Source organism: Oryzias latipes, chromosome 14 (genome assembly GCF_002234675.1).
Source record: "Oryzias latipes chromosome 14, ASM223467v1".
Taxonomy (NCBI): domain Eukaryota; kingdom Metazoa; phylum Chordata; class Actinopteri; order Beloniformes; family Adrianichthyidae; genus Oryzias; species Oryzias latipes.
This window is the reverse complement of record NC_019872.2, coordinates 14,426,114-14,442,841: the sequence shown is the minus strand read 5'-3', so window position 1 is coordinate 14,442,841 and position 16,728 is coordinate 14,426,114. Positions and strand designations below refer to the sequence as shown.

General features: G+C 37.7%; 1 protein-coding gene across 2 annotated transcripts in view; it reads right to left on the bottom strand.

Annotated features, from left to right (window-relative positions):
• The window catches only part of ephb4 (EPH receptor B4), a 51,165-nt gene extending 38,680 nt beyond the window's left edge, over positions 1-12,485 (bottom strand). Inside the window, exons 1-2 of one of the 2 annotated variants that reach the window (XM_020708900.2) lie at positions 12,169-12,484; positions 11,565-11,775 (exon numbers count right to left, since the gene is read on the bottom strand). In XM_020708900.2, coding sequence (XP_020564559.1) covers positions 11,565-11,643 — 79 coding nt within the window. In that variant the 5' untranslated portion in view covers positions 11,644-11,775; positions 12,169-12,484. Of the gene's footprint in view, positions 1-11,564 lie in introns of both variants that reach the window. The other variant, XM_011483458.3, reaches the window with a different exon arrangement.
• Positions 12,486-16,728: the final 4,243 nt, after the last annotated feature.

The window sequence follows — 16,728 nt, the reverse complement described above, 5'->3', positions numbered from 1 at the left end:
TCTTAACTAAACAAATAACTTTGGCAGCTGCTCTCTGTGGCTGAGCACAAAGTAAAAGGTGACTTGTAGATAGATGGGTGCAACAGCTGCTGTCACACACCAGGTTGTCAAACTGCCATTATAAAGAAAGCAGGGATTTATGAGCAAACTAAACACATCAGTTTAACAACTTTAAGCTGAAACAAATTTTTGGTCCTCTTTATTGGATCTGCTGATAAAAACCTTATTGTGAGCTTGTGGTATGATTTGACCTACCACGATGCTTTCTTTCTGGATTTTTTTAACGTACCGATACACATTTTCTCGTTCGTTACTAAAAAATGTCTGTGGAACACAAAATGCAACACTACTCACACCCATGTATGGTTCTTAGTAGGTCTGGTTAGAAAAGAGTGTTTAAATTAGCTAAAACCACCTGATCTAAACAGTATCCATCTCCATGTCTAAATATTGAGGCGAAAATTGAGAAAAATTGACTTGGAAGATGTTGTTTTCTGTTGGTATGTAATGCTGTTCCCAAATAGATTTATTTTGTATGACTAGATTTATTTTCGCCAATATTCTGAATAAAAACAAATACTGTGGATGAACCAACAGTAAAACTATGCTCACACAAGAAGGGAAACTTCCAGACTTGTTGGATATTTGGGCAGATCTAATGAAGAGCATTGCAATATTGAAATAAAGCAAAGAAACGGCTAATAAAAAGACATAATATGGGACAATCCCTTATCCATGTCTCATAAAAACAACAAAATCCGGTCTGTATTTGAAGGTAAAATTTGCAGTGTAAAGGTAGGCATTGAAAAGTTAATAGCCTTAAAAGCAGGTAAAAGTAAACAACCAAGTCGCGCAAAAAAGACCCTTATAAAGGGTCCAGTCCCCCCTTTATCAACAATAGTCTCAATGGGCTTTAAAGCAGTAGTTTGTGTTATAAACGTGAATCATAAAGAACATAAAGTCATAGAATTTAATACAAAATGGCAAACTAAACTAAACAGACTAAAATAAACTGGACATCCCTGCCCTCAGACCCTCCTTCTCAGTAAGGAAAAACTCCTAATAAAACAAACAAAATTTAAAAAGGAAGAAACCTCAGTTGTGTCCACATGGAGGGATCTTCCCCAGTCCTTCAGGCGATGTACCAGAGCATCGCCTTAAGGACTACCACGCAGGAAACCAGGGTTCGATTCCCGGAGGGGAATGAACAATGGTAATGGGGCAATTACCATATCTTTCAGGTCCTCAACTTGGAGCGAAGAAAACAAGCACTGACCGCATGGATTTAAAAAAATATGAGAGAGCAGGCCCTTAATAATAATCATGACAGTAAATAAAAGCACATTTATAAGATAGTCTCCTGCAGCTTCCCAGTGCTTTTTTCTTCGCTGCAAAGAAGGACCCGAAAGACGGGTTAGCATTAGGCTAATATGTGCTAAAAACATTAGCCATGAAGGTACTTAAAACTCCGTGCGGGCAACGCCGCAATGAGCATCTTGGATGTAATAAATATGTGGGAATTACATCAGCCTTTATTTTGTCTGCACACCACTGGAAACACAAATTTATATGATGGTTGAGAGTTTTCTCCTCCTGCGCTTCGAAGCTTCTCTGGAATAGCTTTGTCTTTTATTTTAAACTGTGCTACAGAATCGCTTCCATAAGCCAGTGTTTTTCAACCTTTTCTGAGCCACGGCACACTTTAACCTTAAAAAAAATCCCGCGGCACACCAGCATCCAAAAAAAAAAAAAAAAAAAGGAGAAACTCATGGTCTGTATTGATCTACAGTCCCTCCGCAATCTCACATGCATTTTTGAGATAATTGTTACAGAAATAGCTGGAAACTGCAGCTGTTTTTTTTTCTAAAAAATGCAATAAAAGTTAAGTTAGAAGATTTAAAAACAGATTGATGTGTGTTCGTTGTTTCAAGACGTTTAACAACAGATCTCCTTGTGCGCTGTCAATCTCACGATCCAATGCATCATGGGAGATGTAGTGCATAAAACGGCTGGAGATCGGTTTTCGGAGCTTCAGTGTTTTGTTCACTTGTTCCACGGTCTGATACCGGATTCTGTGCAAAGCTACACCGCTAAAGACGAGCTTTAGCTGCTATTTTTGTTAGAACTGAGCGACTTTACGAGCTAAATCGGGACAAGGAAGTGAAGACTTTAACCACGTCTGATTGGTCAGACTGATGACATGTGATTAAGCTCCCCAAGAATGATTGGTGGAGACAGTTAAAGGGACGGGACTTTTCCAAAATACAGCCGAAAGTGCAGCTGAATCGCGGTACTGTACAGTCATTCTTATCAAAATGTCTTTAATAAAATAAAATAAACGTAAAGAAAATGTATTTTACATCTTTTATATTCCTAACTCCTCAGTGTTTTATCAGGGCCTGTTTGGATGAACAGAGAGCTGAAATCCTGGAGATGGGAAATGTTTTTAGATCAGTTAATGAGGACAATTTCCCACGGCACACTTGACCATCTCCCACGGCACACTAGTGTGCCGCGGCACACTGGTTGAAAAACACTGCCATAAGCTATGATAACGACATGTTAGCATAGCATTATAGCATCAGTGTGTAACAACAGATCAGCACTATACATTATACTCCCCTTTGGTGCCATGATTCCAGCAAATTTATCCTCCAGTTCTGACTGGTGTTGTTAGAAACTGCCACATGTCCAGCTTAAACTAAACGGTATGGAGAAGTGTACAGAAGTCATGGAAGGGTGGGAGGTGCTTTAAGGCAGTGTTTTTCAACCAAGGCACACTTTATCCTAGACAAAAGTTCCGCAGCACACCAGCATCCAAAAATTAAAAAAAAGGAGAAACTCATAGTCTGTATTGATGTACAGTACCTCCGCAATCTCACATGCATTTTTGTGATAATTTTGGCAGAAAGAGCTGGAAGTTGCAGCTGTTTTTTCTAAAAGATGCAACGAATGCGTGGCAGTTTAGCTCTGGCTCTGCCAACAAACTAATTGGCGAATCGATCCCCGCTCTCCCCAGCCAGCTGCCCCCCGGCGGGGCCAGTCTGCAGCTCACCACTCCTCCCAGGGGATGGGTCAAAATGCGGAGAGGAATCTTCTCCATTGTGGGATAAATAAAGTATCATTTAATTATAAAATTTAGGTAAGTTTTCAGTAATAATTTTTAACTAAATTTTTTGAAATTTTACCCTGGTAGTGTTTTTTTCTCTCCAGTTTGTTAAACATGAATTTTTATGTAACCTCACAAAATACCAAATATATTATTTCTAAATACTGCAGTTGCAAAGGTAACTATAATTTTTGAACAATTATATGATCAATGTTTGATCAATTTTACACACAAAAAATAACAAATATGTTTTCTGTAGCTACACAAAAACTGAACATGTTGAAATTTTATTAGTTTTTCCTTGTCTTAAACAAAGATTAAGTCTTTGAAAACATTAACAAAAATGTGTTTTATTTATTTTTAGATTATTAAATTGTTTCAATTTACTTTAATTGTGTCTGTTGGACACTTCACCTTAATCCTGTTTTTAAATGTTGTTATTAGTTCTTAAATTTAACATATAAAATAATTCAGACGTTATTAGAAAAGTGTTTCAGTTACAAAGATGACTTGGACCAAACTCTGGGATGTTTATCTGTTAATAAACACAAACCTTGAAGCAGAACTAAACTGTTGATCTCTGATTTCATCAAGAAGATTTAAAAACTGATGTGTGTTCGTTGTGGTTTCAAAACGTTCAACAGGGAAGACTCATTGTATGCTGAGACGCTGTCACTTTAACCCAATGCACCATGGGAGATGTAGTGCTAAACTGCCGCAGATGGCAGATAGACTCGCTTCTCTGAGCTTCATTGTTTTGTTCACTTTTTCCACGGTCTGACACCAGATCCTGTGGAAAGCTACACCGCTAAAGACGAGCTTTAGCTGGTATTTTTGTTGGAATTGAGAGACTTTTATGAGCTAAATCGGAAAAGAAGGAAGTGAAGACTTTAACCATTTCTGATTGGTCAGACCGATGATGTATGATTAAGCCTCCAAGACTGATTGGTGGAGACAGTTAAAGGGGCGGGACTTTGCCAAAAACAGAGCTAAAGCTGTGGCTAAATCGTGGTACCGCCATTCTTTTTAAAATGTCTTTAATAAAATCAAATGAACAAAAAGAGAAAGGTATTTTATGATCTTTTATATTCCTAACCACGGTACTCGGTGTGTTTGGATGAACACAGAGCTGATATCCTGGAGATGGTAAATGTTTTTCGATAAGTGAAAATGGGTAATTTCCCTAGGCACACCTGGGCATCTCTCATGCCACACCGGTTGAAAAACACTGTTTTAAAGGGTGCACGCACCTGTAAATATTGTACAAACTTTTTTTTTTCTTGGCCTCACAAAAGAAGATCCTCTTTTCTTGGTGCAATTTTCATGTCTGCTCGGCCTGACTTTACTCCAAACAACGGAAGCCCAAGAGAGCACCAAGCAAAAAGCTGGGAAAATAAAATCTTGATGTGCCCAAAAATAAATGGTCTAAACTAAAAACATCCACACTAAGCACGTCAAAAAACATTTAAACTGAGTTTAAAAGCAAATAAATACGTTTATAGAAGATCCACACTTGATCATGGTAGATACATCAGAATGTTTTAACTTGAAGAGCTGAATGGATAAAAATACAATAAAAATAAAAAAATAAAAAAAACACTTGTTGCTGTTGGGACCCATGAAGCAAATCTTGTAAATGCAAAAAGACAGTAATAATCCCCATTTTAACCGGCGTCTATTTACTTGGAAAATTAAAAAAAGAAAAACAATTCGTTTAATGCTACACCAGAAATACAAAAGCCCCAGTGACTTGAAGAAAAAAATAAACATTACTGAAGGTTTTTGTTTTCGTTTTCTGGTTTGTCAGTCCTTTTGCATGTTCTAGAACTGAACACCTCTGATTATAATGCTGATTAACAAAAAAGCTTTGGGCATGAATAGACAAAAAGTGCAGAACCTGTGTTCCTGGCTGCATCTTAATGATACTAAGAGTGGAAAAACTGCCAAGAAAATGTGCTGGGAGAAAAACAAAATGGGGAATTTACAGGTTGGGTCTGAGTGTGGGAGGACAAGGGGTTTTAACAGCTTACATTTATCAAGTCAAAAGCATTTTTAAATCTTCATAAATGAGTTATTAACACTAGTAAAATGGATTATCCCTCCTTAATTTAAAGCATAGGATGCACTGCTCTGTATTTTTTGTATATATCTTTCACACGGCAAGGCTGAGAAATGTTTCATTTGGGTCAGTAATAGTGGTAAACATGCGCCCTCATAAAGAATGTTTCACACAGAGCAGCGTATTCATTTGGAGTCAAAGTAATCATCTGATCAAGATGTCTGTCTTATAATCTTCATAGAGACAGAAGGAAAAGAAATCCATACACTTAATAAGCAAGTAGTGTGTGCAAGTAATTCATTGATCCCTTAGTTGGAAAAGGATGAGTTATTTGGCTGCGCTTCATCTGCCCTCCCATCAGTTCATTACAGCAACCCCGCTTGGTGGAGAACAAGACAGAAAATGATCCAGAGTGCTGTCAGAGAATTGGGCTGTTACCCAACACAAAAACTAGACATCTTGTTCACACTTGGCAAGACACAGATGCTCTGGAGTCGGTCAACAAGGCATGGCAACCTCTGTTTGAGCTGTACCCTTTAACAAAAATGTAGAAGCACTGTAAAGCCAAACTGCACAAAAAACTTTTACAATTTTTTAAAAAAAAATATACAAACTGCATGCTGCGCAGAGGCAAGCGCTGCACAGCGCGTGCGTCGGAAGTTTTCTACCACAACAGTGACACAGCACTAACAGCACTAACAGGGCTGGTTTAAAAAACCTAAAACATAAAAGTCACTGAGAGCTTTCTTCATCTTCCTCTTGTGCACTAAAACCATGGAAGTCTTCCTCCTCAGTGTCGGATTGGAATAGCGTGAGACATTCTTCGCCACACTCTGTCTCTCCTTCGTTGTCGCCGTCAGTGTCACTCTCATCCTGAGGCAAATTCACTCCTGAGCTTGCGCTGTCCTCTCCGTCACGCAGCAGACCGGCTTTTCCAAACCCGTTGGTGGTGATGGTGGATTTTTTCACACTGCTTTTAAACGATTGCTTTTAACTTGAAAGCTGCGTCATATGCATTTCTTCTTGCATTTTCCATGATGAGGGTCTCTTCGTGCTATTCATTCAGAAAGCAGGAATTGACATTAAACTTGCGTCTTCCTCGACACATTTACCGTGTTCCCCCTGTCTCACTCTTCCCCGTTCTGCTCGGGCGCCCCTAGCGGCCGTTAGAAAAAAAATGTGTAAACTAGAATGTGACTAGAATTGATGTTGACAACACTAGTCAGAGGTTCAAGGCGTCTTTTTCATGGAGGTCTGAAACACGGGCAATCTTTTAAAAATCGTAACCGTTGATGGTAAACAAAGGATCAAAATTCTGATGTTTTTAAGTTACTTCTTCAAATTCCTTTAAGCACAATTTTTTGTATCTATTTTAAGAACATTTTATGATGTCATGTCTGGGGAAAACCAGAAAATATATCAGGATTTCTTTCAAACTGAAATGATCAATAAACCTAAAAAGTATCTAAAGTTGAGAGATCAGGAATAAAATTCTGATTTGAATGAGGCTAACATAACAGCTACAGTTTCTGCTTAAACCAAAATAAAGAGCATGCTAAATGACTGCCATATTCCCCATTATTGTTTTTGTTATATAAGTAAAATAGTGCACTTGCGTTTTTCCACAAGTGCTGTTCAATAAATAAATCTGCACTTGTTGCATAACTTTATCATTTCAGCCGATAAAGAGAAAAAAGGAAAACTCATGATGAATAAGACCTCTGGCCTATTTTTTTTAAAGAGCTGCATAAGCCATAGGAAAAACCTATTATTGACTGACCTGTAATGGACAGTTATGAGGCATGCCTCACCGTGTACCACTCTGCTGCAAAGAACAATTTTACAAACAATGTAAATAGCCATTTTTTATGCTTCAGTCATTTTAAAAGTTTGAACATTCACTCTCTGGCACTTTTTCTGAGAAGCTATTAGTTTGTCTGCCCCAAAAGATTTCCTGCCCGATTTTCCAAACTGAGCTCTGAATGCTGACTACTCCAGGTTAACACAGACTACTCAGAAGTACTTCACACAAAAAAACTTCAAAAAACCTAAAATGTCCCTTTAGGTAATTTCTAAAAAAAGAAGAAAAGAAAAACACAAAAGAATCTGGGTTGAGTCAGAGGCTGAGTCTCATCTGCAGGAACCTGCAGTCCCAGCTGGAGATGAAGTTAAAGCTCCTCTGATGGTCTTGACTCTCAAATTGAAGAAAACTGACATAAATTAGAGGTTTGGGAAAATCCCCAGCTTCTCGCACACTACAGAGTAAACAAACATTTCCCCCACAAGAACTCCAAGTAGCAGTTATAATTTTACGTTGCCTTCTGATGGGCTGCATTCAAAAAAAACAAAAACTGTAGGTCTTTACAGGCAGTTCTAATGCAGCCACTGCCATCACATCTGTTGTATCCACAATTTGACTGAGGAGAGCAGTAGTCAAAACATAAATCTCAGTTAAAGGAAAGCTCTGTGGTGCTGAAACCAGGAGCAGATGACAGATTAGTGTTCCTGCCACAGATGATGTTAAGTCATGTATGTTCACGACGTTCCTGTTTACAAAAAGAATTTCAATGGTGTGAGCTCATTTGGAGAAAAGCTTCAGTTTCTAAATATGCATTGTTTTAATGGAATTTTGTTTAGCTGAAAATAAAGTTGAAGAACATGTCTTCTATTAATTCAATTTCTTTTTTTTTTTTTTTTAAAAAGACCCACTCTGATGAAAACCATGTTCTTAACATGTTATTGTGGCATTTTTCTGATGATGGAGGACATGTATAAAGAAAATTAAGCTTAAATTGGATTTCTGAGTATTTCATTTTTCAAATTAATGTGAATAAGGTGCAGATGAAAAAAAAACGCCATTAGACAAAGCTTATTGCTGTGACGTGGAAGCAACAATTATCATTCACTTTTAGATAAAAAGATCAACTTTGGGTTGCAGCGGTAATGTTAGGTTGGGGCTGTGAGAGGCTGTGAGGGGCTGTAAGCTAGTGGGAAAGCGTGTAAACAGATGGATGATGGGAAGTGGGGGTGGGCTTACGTTGCACCAACAGCCCCCCCCACAACTCTGTGGCAATTTTTTAAATAACTACTGCCTTTGTGCAGATACTTTGTCTTAGAGAATGACAGGTTTTTTTTTTTTCATTTGGGCAAAAACTGCATAATCTTAAAGATCACTGGGAGTGCATTTTAAAATAGCTCAAAAGATGATCAGAGTGGGACTTTAACTCCTTTTCTGAGGAGAAATTGTGTCCAAAATGTGCATCTTAAAAGCAGCCCAACTACTGCAGCATACAAGGATATAAACGGCAACAGCCTGAAAAAGCACCACAGCGAATGAATGCAGAGAATGAATGCAGAGTTCATTCGCTGTGGTGAACAGCTGTGGAGCATACACAGCAGTCAGTTACTTTTGTAAAAATCCCTGCAGTTCAACAGCTCTTTAAAGAAACCTGCTGGAGATTCTTTGATCTTCGGTAAACACAGGCCTATTATTTCAAGACAATTTGGTATCAAAGGGTTTTTGCAGACGGATGTTCCAACAGCAGATCTCTGATTCAAATGAGCTCCATGGTTCCCTCTGCAGCACAGTCACACTTCCTTATTAATGCCACACTATTACAAATAAATAAACAGCTTTGTAAGTCGTCAACGTGGCTCAGTGACACTTTTCAGCCCTCGGCAAATGATCCCAGATGCTGTCCCGGTTGTTACGCTGATGATGTCGAGCTGCAGACGCTCGTAAAGACCACTTGAAATTGAAGCCGCTATTCTATTTAACATCATGACAGATGATTTTAGACTCCACCAGCCTCATTTCTCCTTCTCATTCCAAGCAATCCACTACAATTTTCTTGTTAATGTCAAGACTGCTGACAAAAGTGAAGGTACGTTACAGCCAGGAGTTGTAGGATTTGGAAGCTAAATTTGTTCTTTTACTCGAGAGCTAAATGTAAAAGTTACAGACCACTGTTGCTCCCTGCACTAAAATATGACCCATTTTACCCCCCACCCCCACCCTCTGAATGCTTTAGTATTGATTTGTGGATAACATGGTTAATGGTCCCTTAGGAGGCAAAATGGAAGAAAGGAAATCTTGCTTTTTTCAAAGATTGTCTTATAAATGGACTTTAGGAAGACACTAAAGCAATTTGGTCAATGGTTTGGGGCAAATTTTTGGATCATAAACGCAATAAAGGAAAAACTGGTTCAGTTTATTGGGGAACTGATATAATTTAATTGAACCAACTCTATACCCCCATGCAGTGACCCCCAACCTTTTTCAGGCCACGGACCAGAAAAAGGTCAGTTTTTTCACAAGTCGGCCTGTTTGAGGCTGAAGTGGGCGTCATATTTTTTTAGCTTCTAGTTTCTTTTAACTTTAAAGAGCAAAGTTTATCTTCGTCCTTTATAAAATGTTTACAGCTGGTTTAAACTTTATTTTTACACTGGAGTTGGGTAGAAACTGGGCCTGCACAATATTTAGCAAATTCATCGTTATTGCGATATCAAGCTGTGCAAAGCGCAAAAGACGGTAAAAACTGCAATAAACAGTAACCTTAAATATGTTAAAACAATCCTTTGGCAGCTTGAATTTTTTAACGAATCAAATAAATCAATTTATGCATTTGACCAATCTGATCGACCCCTTCACGTTGCTGACCAATCGGTTGGAGTCCTTTAATGTTAGATGCTTTCCCCCTATGTAGACTAGAGTCATTTGGAGTATAATTTAAGTTATGTTGACTCTTTTTTTTAAACTGTTGCAATGAAATGGAAATGATGTCTTTGGTTATTTTGCTATTCGTTCATGTATTGCAAGTTATATCGTCATCGCAATATTGGTCACTAATATCGCAAATTGTGAGTTTTCCTCATTTCGTGCAGCACTAGTAGATACCATTAAAATGTGATAGATTTTCCCTTAACCCCTTAACCCATAACAAGGTAAAATAAAATAAAATAAAACGTCAGCCTCGCCCAACTTCTAAAGTACTATATATAAATACAAGAAGAAAAATTAGAACTATAATTGTTATTTTCTAAATACAACAATAAACGTGAGTCCACTGTTTGAACAACTATTAGGAGCATCCTCGCAACATTAACTTGGGTGTTTCAACTTAAAAAGGTAGCAGATTTCGACACATGACAGAGCGACTTGACATGCATCAAGAATGAGTCAGATGTGGTGGGGGGAATCCAGTAGTTTTCCGAAATAAAACCTCCTTTACAATCGAATTATAGTTAAATCAGACAAAAATATAGGTTGCGATTTTATTTTTCTGCAGCCCGCAACCAACTGCACATTTGTGGACCATATGGATTCTGGCAACAGTTAAGGTAACACACACTATAGAAAACAAAATGTATCAACCCCCCCCCCCAAAAAAATCATGCACCAATCTATGCTTACTATAGGAGTGTGACGAGTAATCAATTTATTTTCCTACAATCCAACCAGATCGATCCGTCTGAGGTACGTTATCAAAGCAACCTATACCATTATAAAATTGTTTCAAAATAAAATAAACTGATTAAAACAGATATTGGAAAATATCATTTAGATTGAGGTATGGTAGGTTTATTTTACTGTAACGTAAAAACGACCATGTGCATCACAGAGGACAACACACACGTGATGGCAGCCCATCATTCCCGTCCAATGTGTGGAAACAGTGAATTTTGCAAAAACGTGACCAAACGGTGTGCTATAATGTTCCATTTGTATTATTTTGATGTGGAAAAACAAGTGTGCTGAACATAATGGAACTAAAATGTGAATGGATTTGCCGTTAGTTATTGTTTACTTGTTTGTACAAATATTTAATTTACATTATTATCTTGATTATCTTCTAAGAAACCACAAGGAATCTGGTCACACTGGTTGAATTTTTGGCAGAAGCTGTCCTGGATCAATTTTGGATTAGTGATCAAATTGAATCGTTCAAAATTAACCAATCAACTATGAATCATATCAGCAAACACAAATTATGATATGAATCCAATCACTGTAAAAATAAACCATTACACTCTTGATGTTTACCATTAAATCCTTTGTGCTTTTGGGTGGAGCAAAGAATTTGGGATTATTTAAACCCTATAAATACTTGCATTCTCCTCTTGAATGATGTCCGAACTCCCAGAAAGCACACACTATAGACTGAAAGCTTCTTTTTACTCTGTATATTTAGTAGTCTGCTGGCTTCACTTGTTGCAGCTGAAACCCATCCATCACTGTAGCTTTTTAACAAAGGGAGGCTCCTTTCTACCTGTTTGCTGAGTTAAACCTAGGCAGTGCAAATGGCTCTTTAAAGGGCTTCTTTATGTATTTGACTGAGACTCCCCCTCTCTCATAAAGAAAAGAAAAACATTTGAAGATAAACAAATCAGACTTACCTTCTTCTGCTGAGACCACACCGACCCAATGACAGACGCACGCCAACAGGATCAGACATTTGTACATCATCAGCTCCATGGTGTTGACTCAATGAACAGATTTGGGATTAAAAAACCCAGGTGGAGGTGGAAAAGGGGGAAGCTGGTGGCGGTTGTTCACCTCTGATGGAAAGCCAGTCCGCATTTAAAGTAGACTCACACTGAAAAACCTCTAAAAACACAACAGCAAAAAAATAAAATAAAAACAAAAATAGAAAAATCCGCGCGCGGTACCAGCTCCGTCACTTTGCTCTCCCAAACAGAGACACTTTAGTTTTAACTGAATACAACTCCCCTCGCAGTGAGACGGGAAAGTTCTTCAACTTTGTCTTGTAGAATAAAAAAATAAGGCAGAAATCAACTAACTTACTTTTTTTTTCTTCTGGCTTTTTGACACAGACTAAACTTGTCTGTTCGGTTCTAATAACTAACCTTAATGGGCGCCACAAGACTTTTAACCCCCCACCAAAAATACAAAATCTTCTCGTGGGCTCAATCCGCAGCCGGGGAGAATCTCATCGTATTATTGTCACAAACCAGCAGCACGCGCTTCCAATGTCATTACCATATTTTCCCGGCGTGTTAGGGAGGAAAAAGTCCTGCAAATCCACTCTACTGTCAGAGAATGAAAAAGAATAGAAAAAAAAAAAACGTGAAGGTGGTGGAGATGCAAAGCGACAGGTCCAACTCTGGTTGTATTTAGAAGCAAAATTAGACTGAAACATGAACGCAATATATGTATATTTCTAAAGTAAAAGCAGAGTTACGACAAAAGCTTCTGTCAGAATTCAGAGCACTGCATAAAAGTGCCTAACAGGGACGGTTACTATTAGCAGGGCACCGGAGACCCCTTCACCGCAACGAGCTAAGAGTCGACTGGTCCAGTTAGCTCCACCCACTCCAGTACCCCAACAACAGCCGAATCAAAGCTCGCGATAACTAGCGGTATTTCCGACTGGACCTTCAAAATAAAATATGTACGATTGGAAAACAATCCTATATTTAAAAAAAACGTAAATGTCGCCCTGGTCTTCGTATATTTATTTATGAATAATTTGTAAAGTGTACTTTATCATAACTTGGAATGAAAATCATAAAAAGCCCAGACGAATTGATTTAATATAAAATAATGTTTAAATTTTTTTAAGATATGTCAAGCCATTTTATTTGAAATTCTGGTTTGGCAAATTGGAGTTCGGTCTTTAATCTTTTTGATTAAGCTACAACCATGTTCATTAGTCTGCAGCATATTACAGGGTTACTTCAGATTAATTGGCATACATTTTTAAGATTTACCTAACAGATGTGTTTGATCTGTGGTCGTCCAGAGAACCTAGGAGAGAAAAACTTACTACAATCTAGCTGGGATTTTAACAAGGAATTCTAGAGATCAAATAGGATTTACTTACCACAAATGTGAGTAACTTACTACAGCACTTTGTTGCACTGTAGACACAATATTTTCTGGGATGCAAAGGTTTTGCAACAAACACTGTGTTGTAGACATCACAAAAAATGTAAATGATTCCATTGAGGTGGGAAAATTAAGACAAATAATGTTGTCTGGGGAAAAAAGTTAAATTCAGCTAAGTCCTGCTTTTAAAAAAGGGTTGACACAAAACAAGTTATGCTTTTATTTTGACAATTGCTTCTCACTTTAGCCCTACTCGGAGTATAACTGTCCGACTTGACTCAGAATCAAAAACAAAAAATAGATGGAATAGATAGGAATGCTGTTTCACTTATCTGAAATTATGAGACCAGGGGACAAGTAGCTGCTATTTCAGCCCAGATTCTAAGGGGAAAAATCCTTATATTTTTGGTGTTGCCCAGAACTCAAATCATAATATCGATTTCTTTTAGAGAGAAAGCAGAACATGCCCAAATTTCATATAGGAAACTCAATTTAAGCAACTGGTTGCACCTGGTAGCAGCACCTATATTCCTTGGAATTAGGCATCTAGTGATCAACAGCTGAGGTGTGTAAGGTCCTGATTGACTGGATCAGTGCATTTCCCAGATCAGTGTTTCAATCCTCTTGTCATGCTTTTTGTTCAACCTAAAAAAATAAACCAAAGTGCAAAATTAGCATAAATTATATCCCAGATGAACAATCATTGCACCTCACTGCAATATTTAGGCTATACAGACTTCATTTCAAAGCTCATAAACTTACAGTGATGTCTAAAATGTGAATATTCTTGCAGCTTGATGTTAGGAAGAAAGTTTGTTTTAATGATCATCATTGCATAACAGATTCTTTGCATTAAAGCTGGGGTGCAGTTTTTTTTTCTCGTTAATTAAATTTTGTTCCCTTCGGGAAGTGCATGCAATCTTTTTTTTTTTTTTTTCAGAACAAAATATGAGAAAATAAAAGAAATGCAAATTTAAAATCTAAGTGACAAAATGTAAATAAGGTATTTGCAATTCAAGATGAATAACAAGGCCATAGCAATGTGCCGTCTGGGCAGTATAAAGCAGGGATTCTTGCTCTACTGGGGAAGACACTTTTTCCTTTCTGATATTGGTGTGGTATAAAATTTTGTTGAGAGGAGTTCTAATCTTAATTTTTCAATCCATTTCCCTCTGTTGACAACACCACAGTTTCAAACACAGAGAATACTCTCTCAGAAAATCGAACAAACCCCTGTAATAAATAAACCTCAGAGGATGGAATCTGAAACCGAACAAACATCGGATCATGAATTCTGTATGAAGACAGTCACAAAGAGGGCACGCAGTCTCATACCACTTATTTTCCCAATATGTGCTGCCTTTGTTGTTGGTCTTTTTGCACATAGAAAATGTATAAGCAGTTGCTATCATATATGTTAGGTGTATAACAACAGTTTGTTACACATTTTAAATTATTCGACGCAACTGTCTTTTCTCATTTTTTCACTTCCACTGTTCTCACGTCAGTGTAAAAAGCAAATTAATCTAACTTTCAACGAGCATGATTTAAATTATGCTTTGGATTATTCACATCAAACCAGAAGCTGTCACATTAGCTATATGCAGGGCATGAAATTCCCCATTATTAACTTTAATCATGCTCTCCCGTCTTGCTCTGAGAAGCACCAGTGGAAGCTTCTGCATAAAAAAGGATGGGGAAACAAAGAGAGAGGAATAAACACAAAAAGAGGAAATTTCTGAGGTTCTTATTTGCTGCAACTCTTCAATTTTTGAACCTCATGGGTGCACCGCAGATAAGCTTTGGGAAAGGATTGAGCCAACAGAAGGACAATACAAGTATATTTCTCAGCTACGTGTGCACACATTTATTTTTGAAGTGTTATCCTCCCAGTTTTGCTGATTGTCATGCTGTATTGAGTGCCTGTACGAAAACACAGCTTTGTGAGAGTGACAGAAATAAGACACAGAAGGAAGAAATCAAAACAACAGGGCTTGCAGTGGAGCAAGAGTGCTGGAATCAAGGGCACGCAAAACCAAGGAAAAAAGAGAGCACATCCTCCCTTCAGTCTAAGCTTTCATCCATGTTGACAGGTCTTAAAAAGAGGCCAATACGACCTCAGATGAACCACAACTCATCATTTTATACTGGACATATTTTTTTATTACACAACTACCCAAAGCAGACGCAGTGTGTGAAAAACAGATCCCATGAAAAACAGATCCCATGATTCAACAGCTCGTAGAATCACATCTAGCAGCAATAAATCAAATTAATTGTTTTCATATCACATTACTGGTCTTTCACATTGTGGTGGAAGATGTTCTGCTCTGTAGTCTTGCTTGAGTTCAGTGAGGTGTGCAGACATATGCAAACAAACATCTGTTTCAATAGAATTTTGGTTTGACCATTGCAACACCTTTAGTTTTCTATATTCCAGCCAGTATGTTCCAGAATTGTAGCTGTGCATTAAAAATCTTTGCTATTACATTCTTAATTTCTCACAAGCTCCCAAGGACGTCTTTACATATTGTGCTCAATTTTTATGGTGTGCATGTTCTGTGGGCAGCATAGCATGCACAAACAATCATTTTTCCACCACTGTACTTGGTATTAGGGATGAGGTGTTCATGGATGTCCTGTTAGGTTTTATTACAAACATATAAAATAATAAACAACTCAAACGTTCCTTAATTCCGTTTTATTTCATTTGACCAAAGGGAATCTCATGAGATTCTTAGCTTTTACAGATTGACTTTACAAACCCATGTCTGTGTTATTTATTTTACAAAGAAATGGCTTCTAAGCAACCTTTTCAAACAATGTTTCTTTCATTCTGTCATAAGTCTTAACAGGACTGTAAGTGAGACTCCTACAAATCTAAGGTTTCATCTTAATCTTCATGTTCTGGAACATCCAATCCCTGGAAGATTGACAACAGCTTTGAAAGTTTTCCAGCAGGGAAAAGTCACACCTTTGCAGGATTCATTCCAAGTTGTTTGGCCTTATAAGCCCTCCCAGACTGATAAGAAACAACAGTTGCCTCTGTAACCGTTCCAGAAGTTCTTTTTCTGTGTTGTTGTGTTGGCAAACACTTGAATAGTACAGCAGGAAACAGACAAAAGGTTTGAGTTTTGAGGCTTAAACACAGATAATGATCAACTAATTATGTGTTGATTATTGGCTGGAATTGACTGACATAAACTTCTTTTTTTTTTTTTTTACAAAGCAATAAAGATAAATTTGGTCTTCCCATATTTGTCAGCTTGTTATTGGACTGGGTTAAGTATTGTGTATTTGATAGGACTCACTGAAGTTAAAACGTTTTTTTCTCTCCTTTAAAACTCACTTTGATTAAAATTTGATTTATTTTCAAAGCATTCACCTTGGTCTTTTTAACACTAATATTTCTTTTCTAGCCCAAATACAGTGTCAATTTCTAGGGTAGTTTCTACAGAGCAGCAGAAATTCATTAGAAATTTGCCTCTGAGTTGTGGGCAGGGCATTTAGCGTGGAGCATCCCAGTGCCCCTGTTCCTTCTCCATTACTAAGAGCTATCTGTTTACACGTTCTACCGCTTGCTTACAGCCTCTCATACCCCCAACCTAACATTAGCGGTGCAACAATAATGGCAAGCAATTTTTGGAGCTATCCAGCTGTATAGTTTTGGTCCAGAAGCCAGCTCAGAAGGTAAAAACGAAGACGCACATG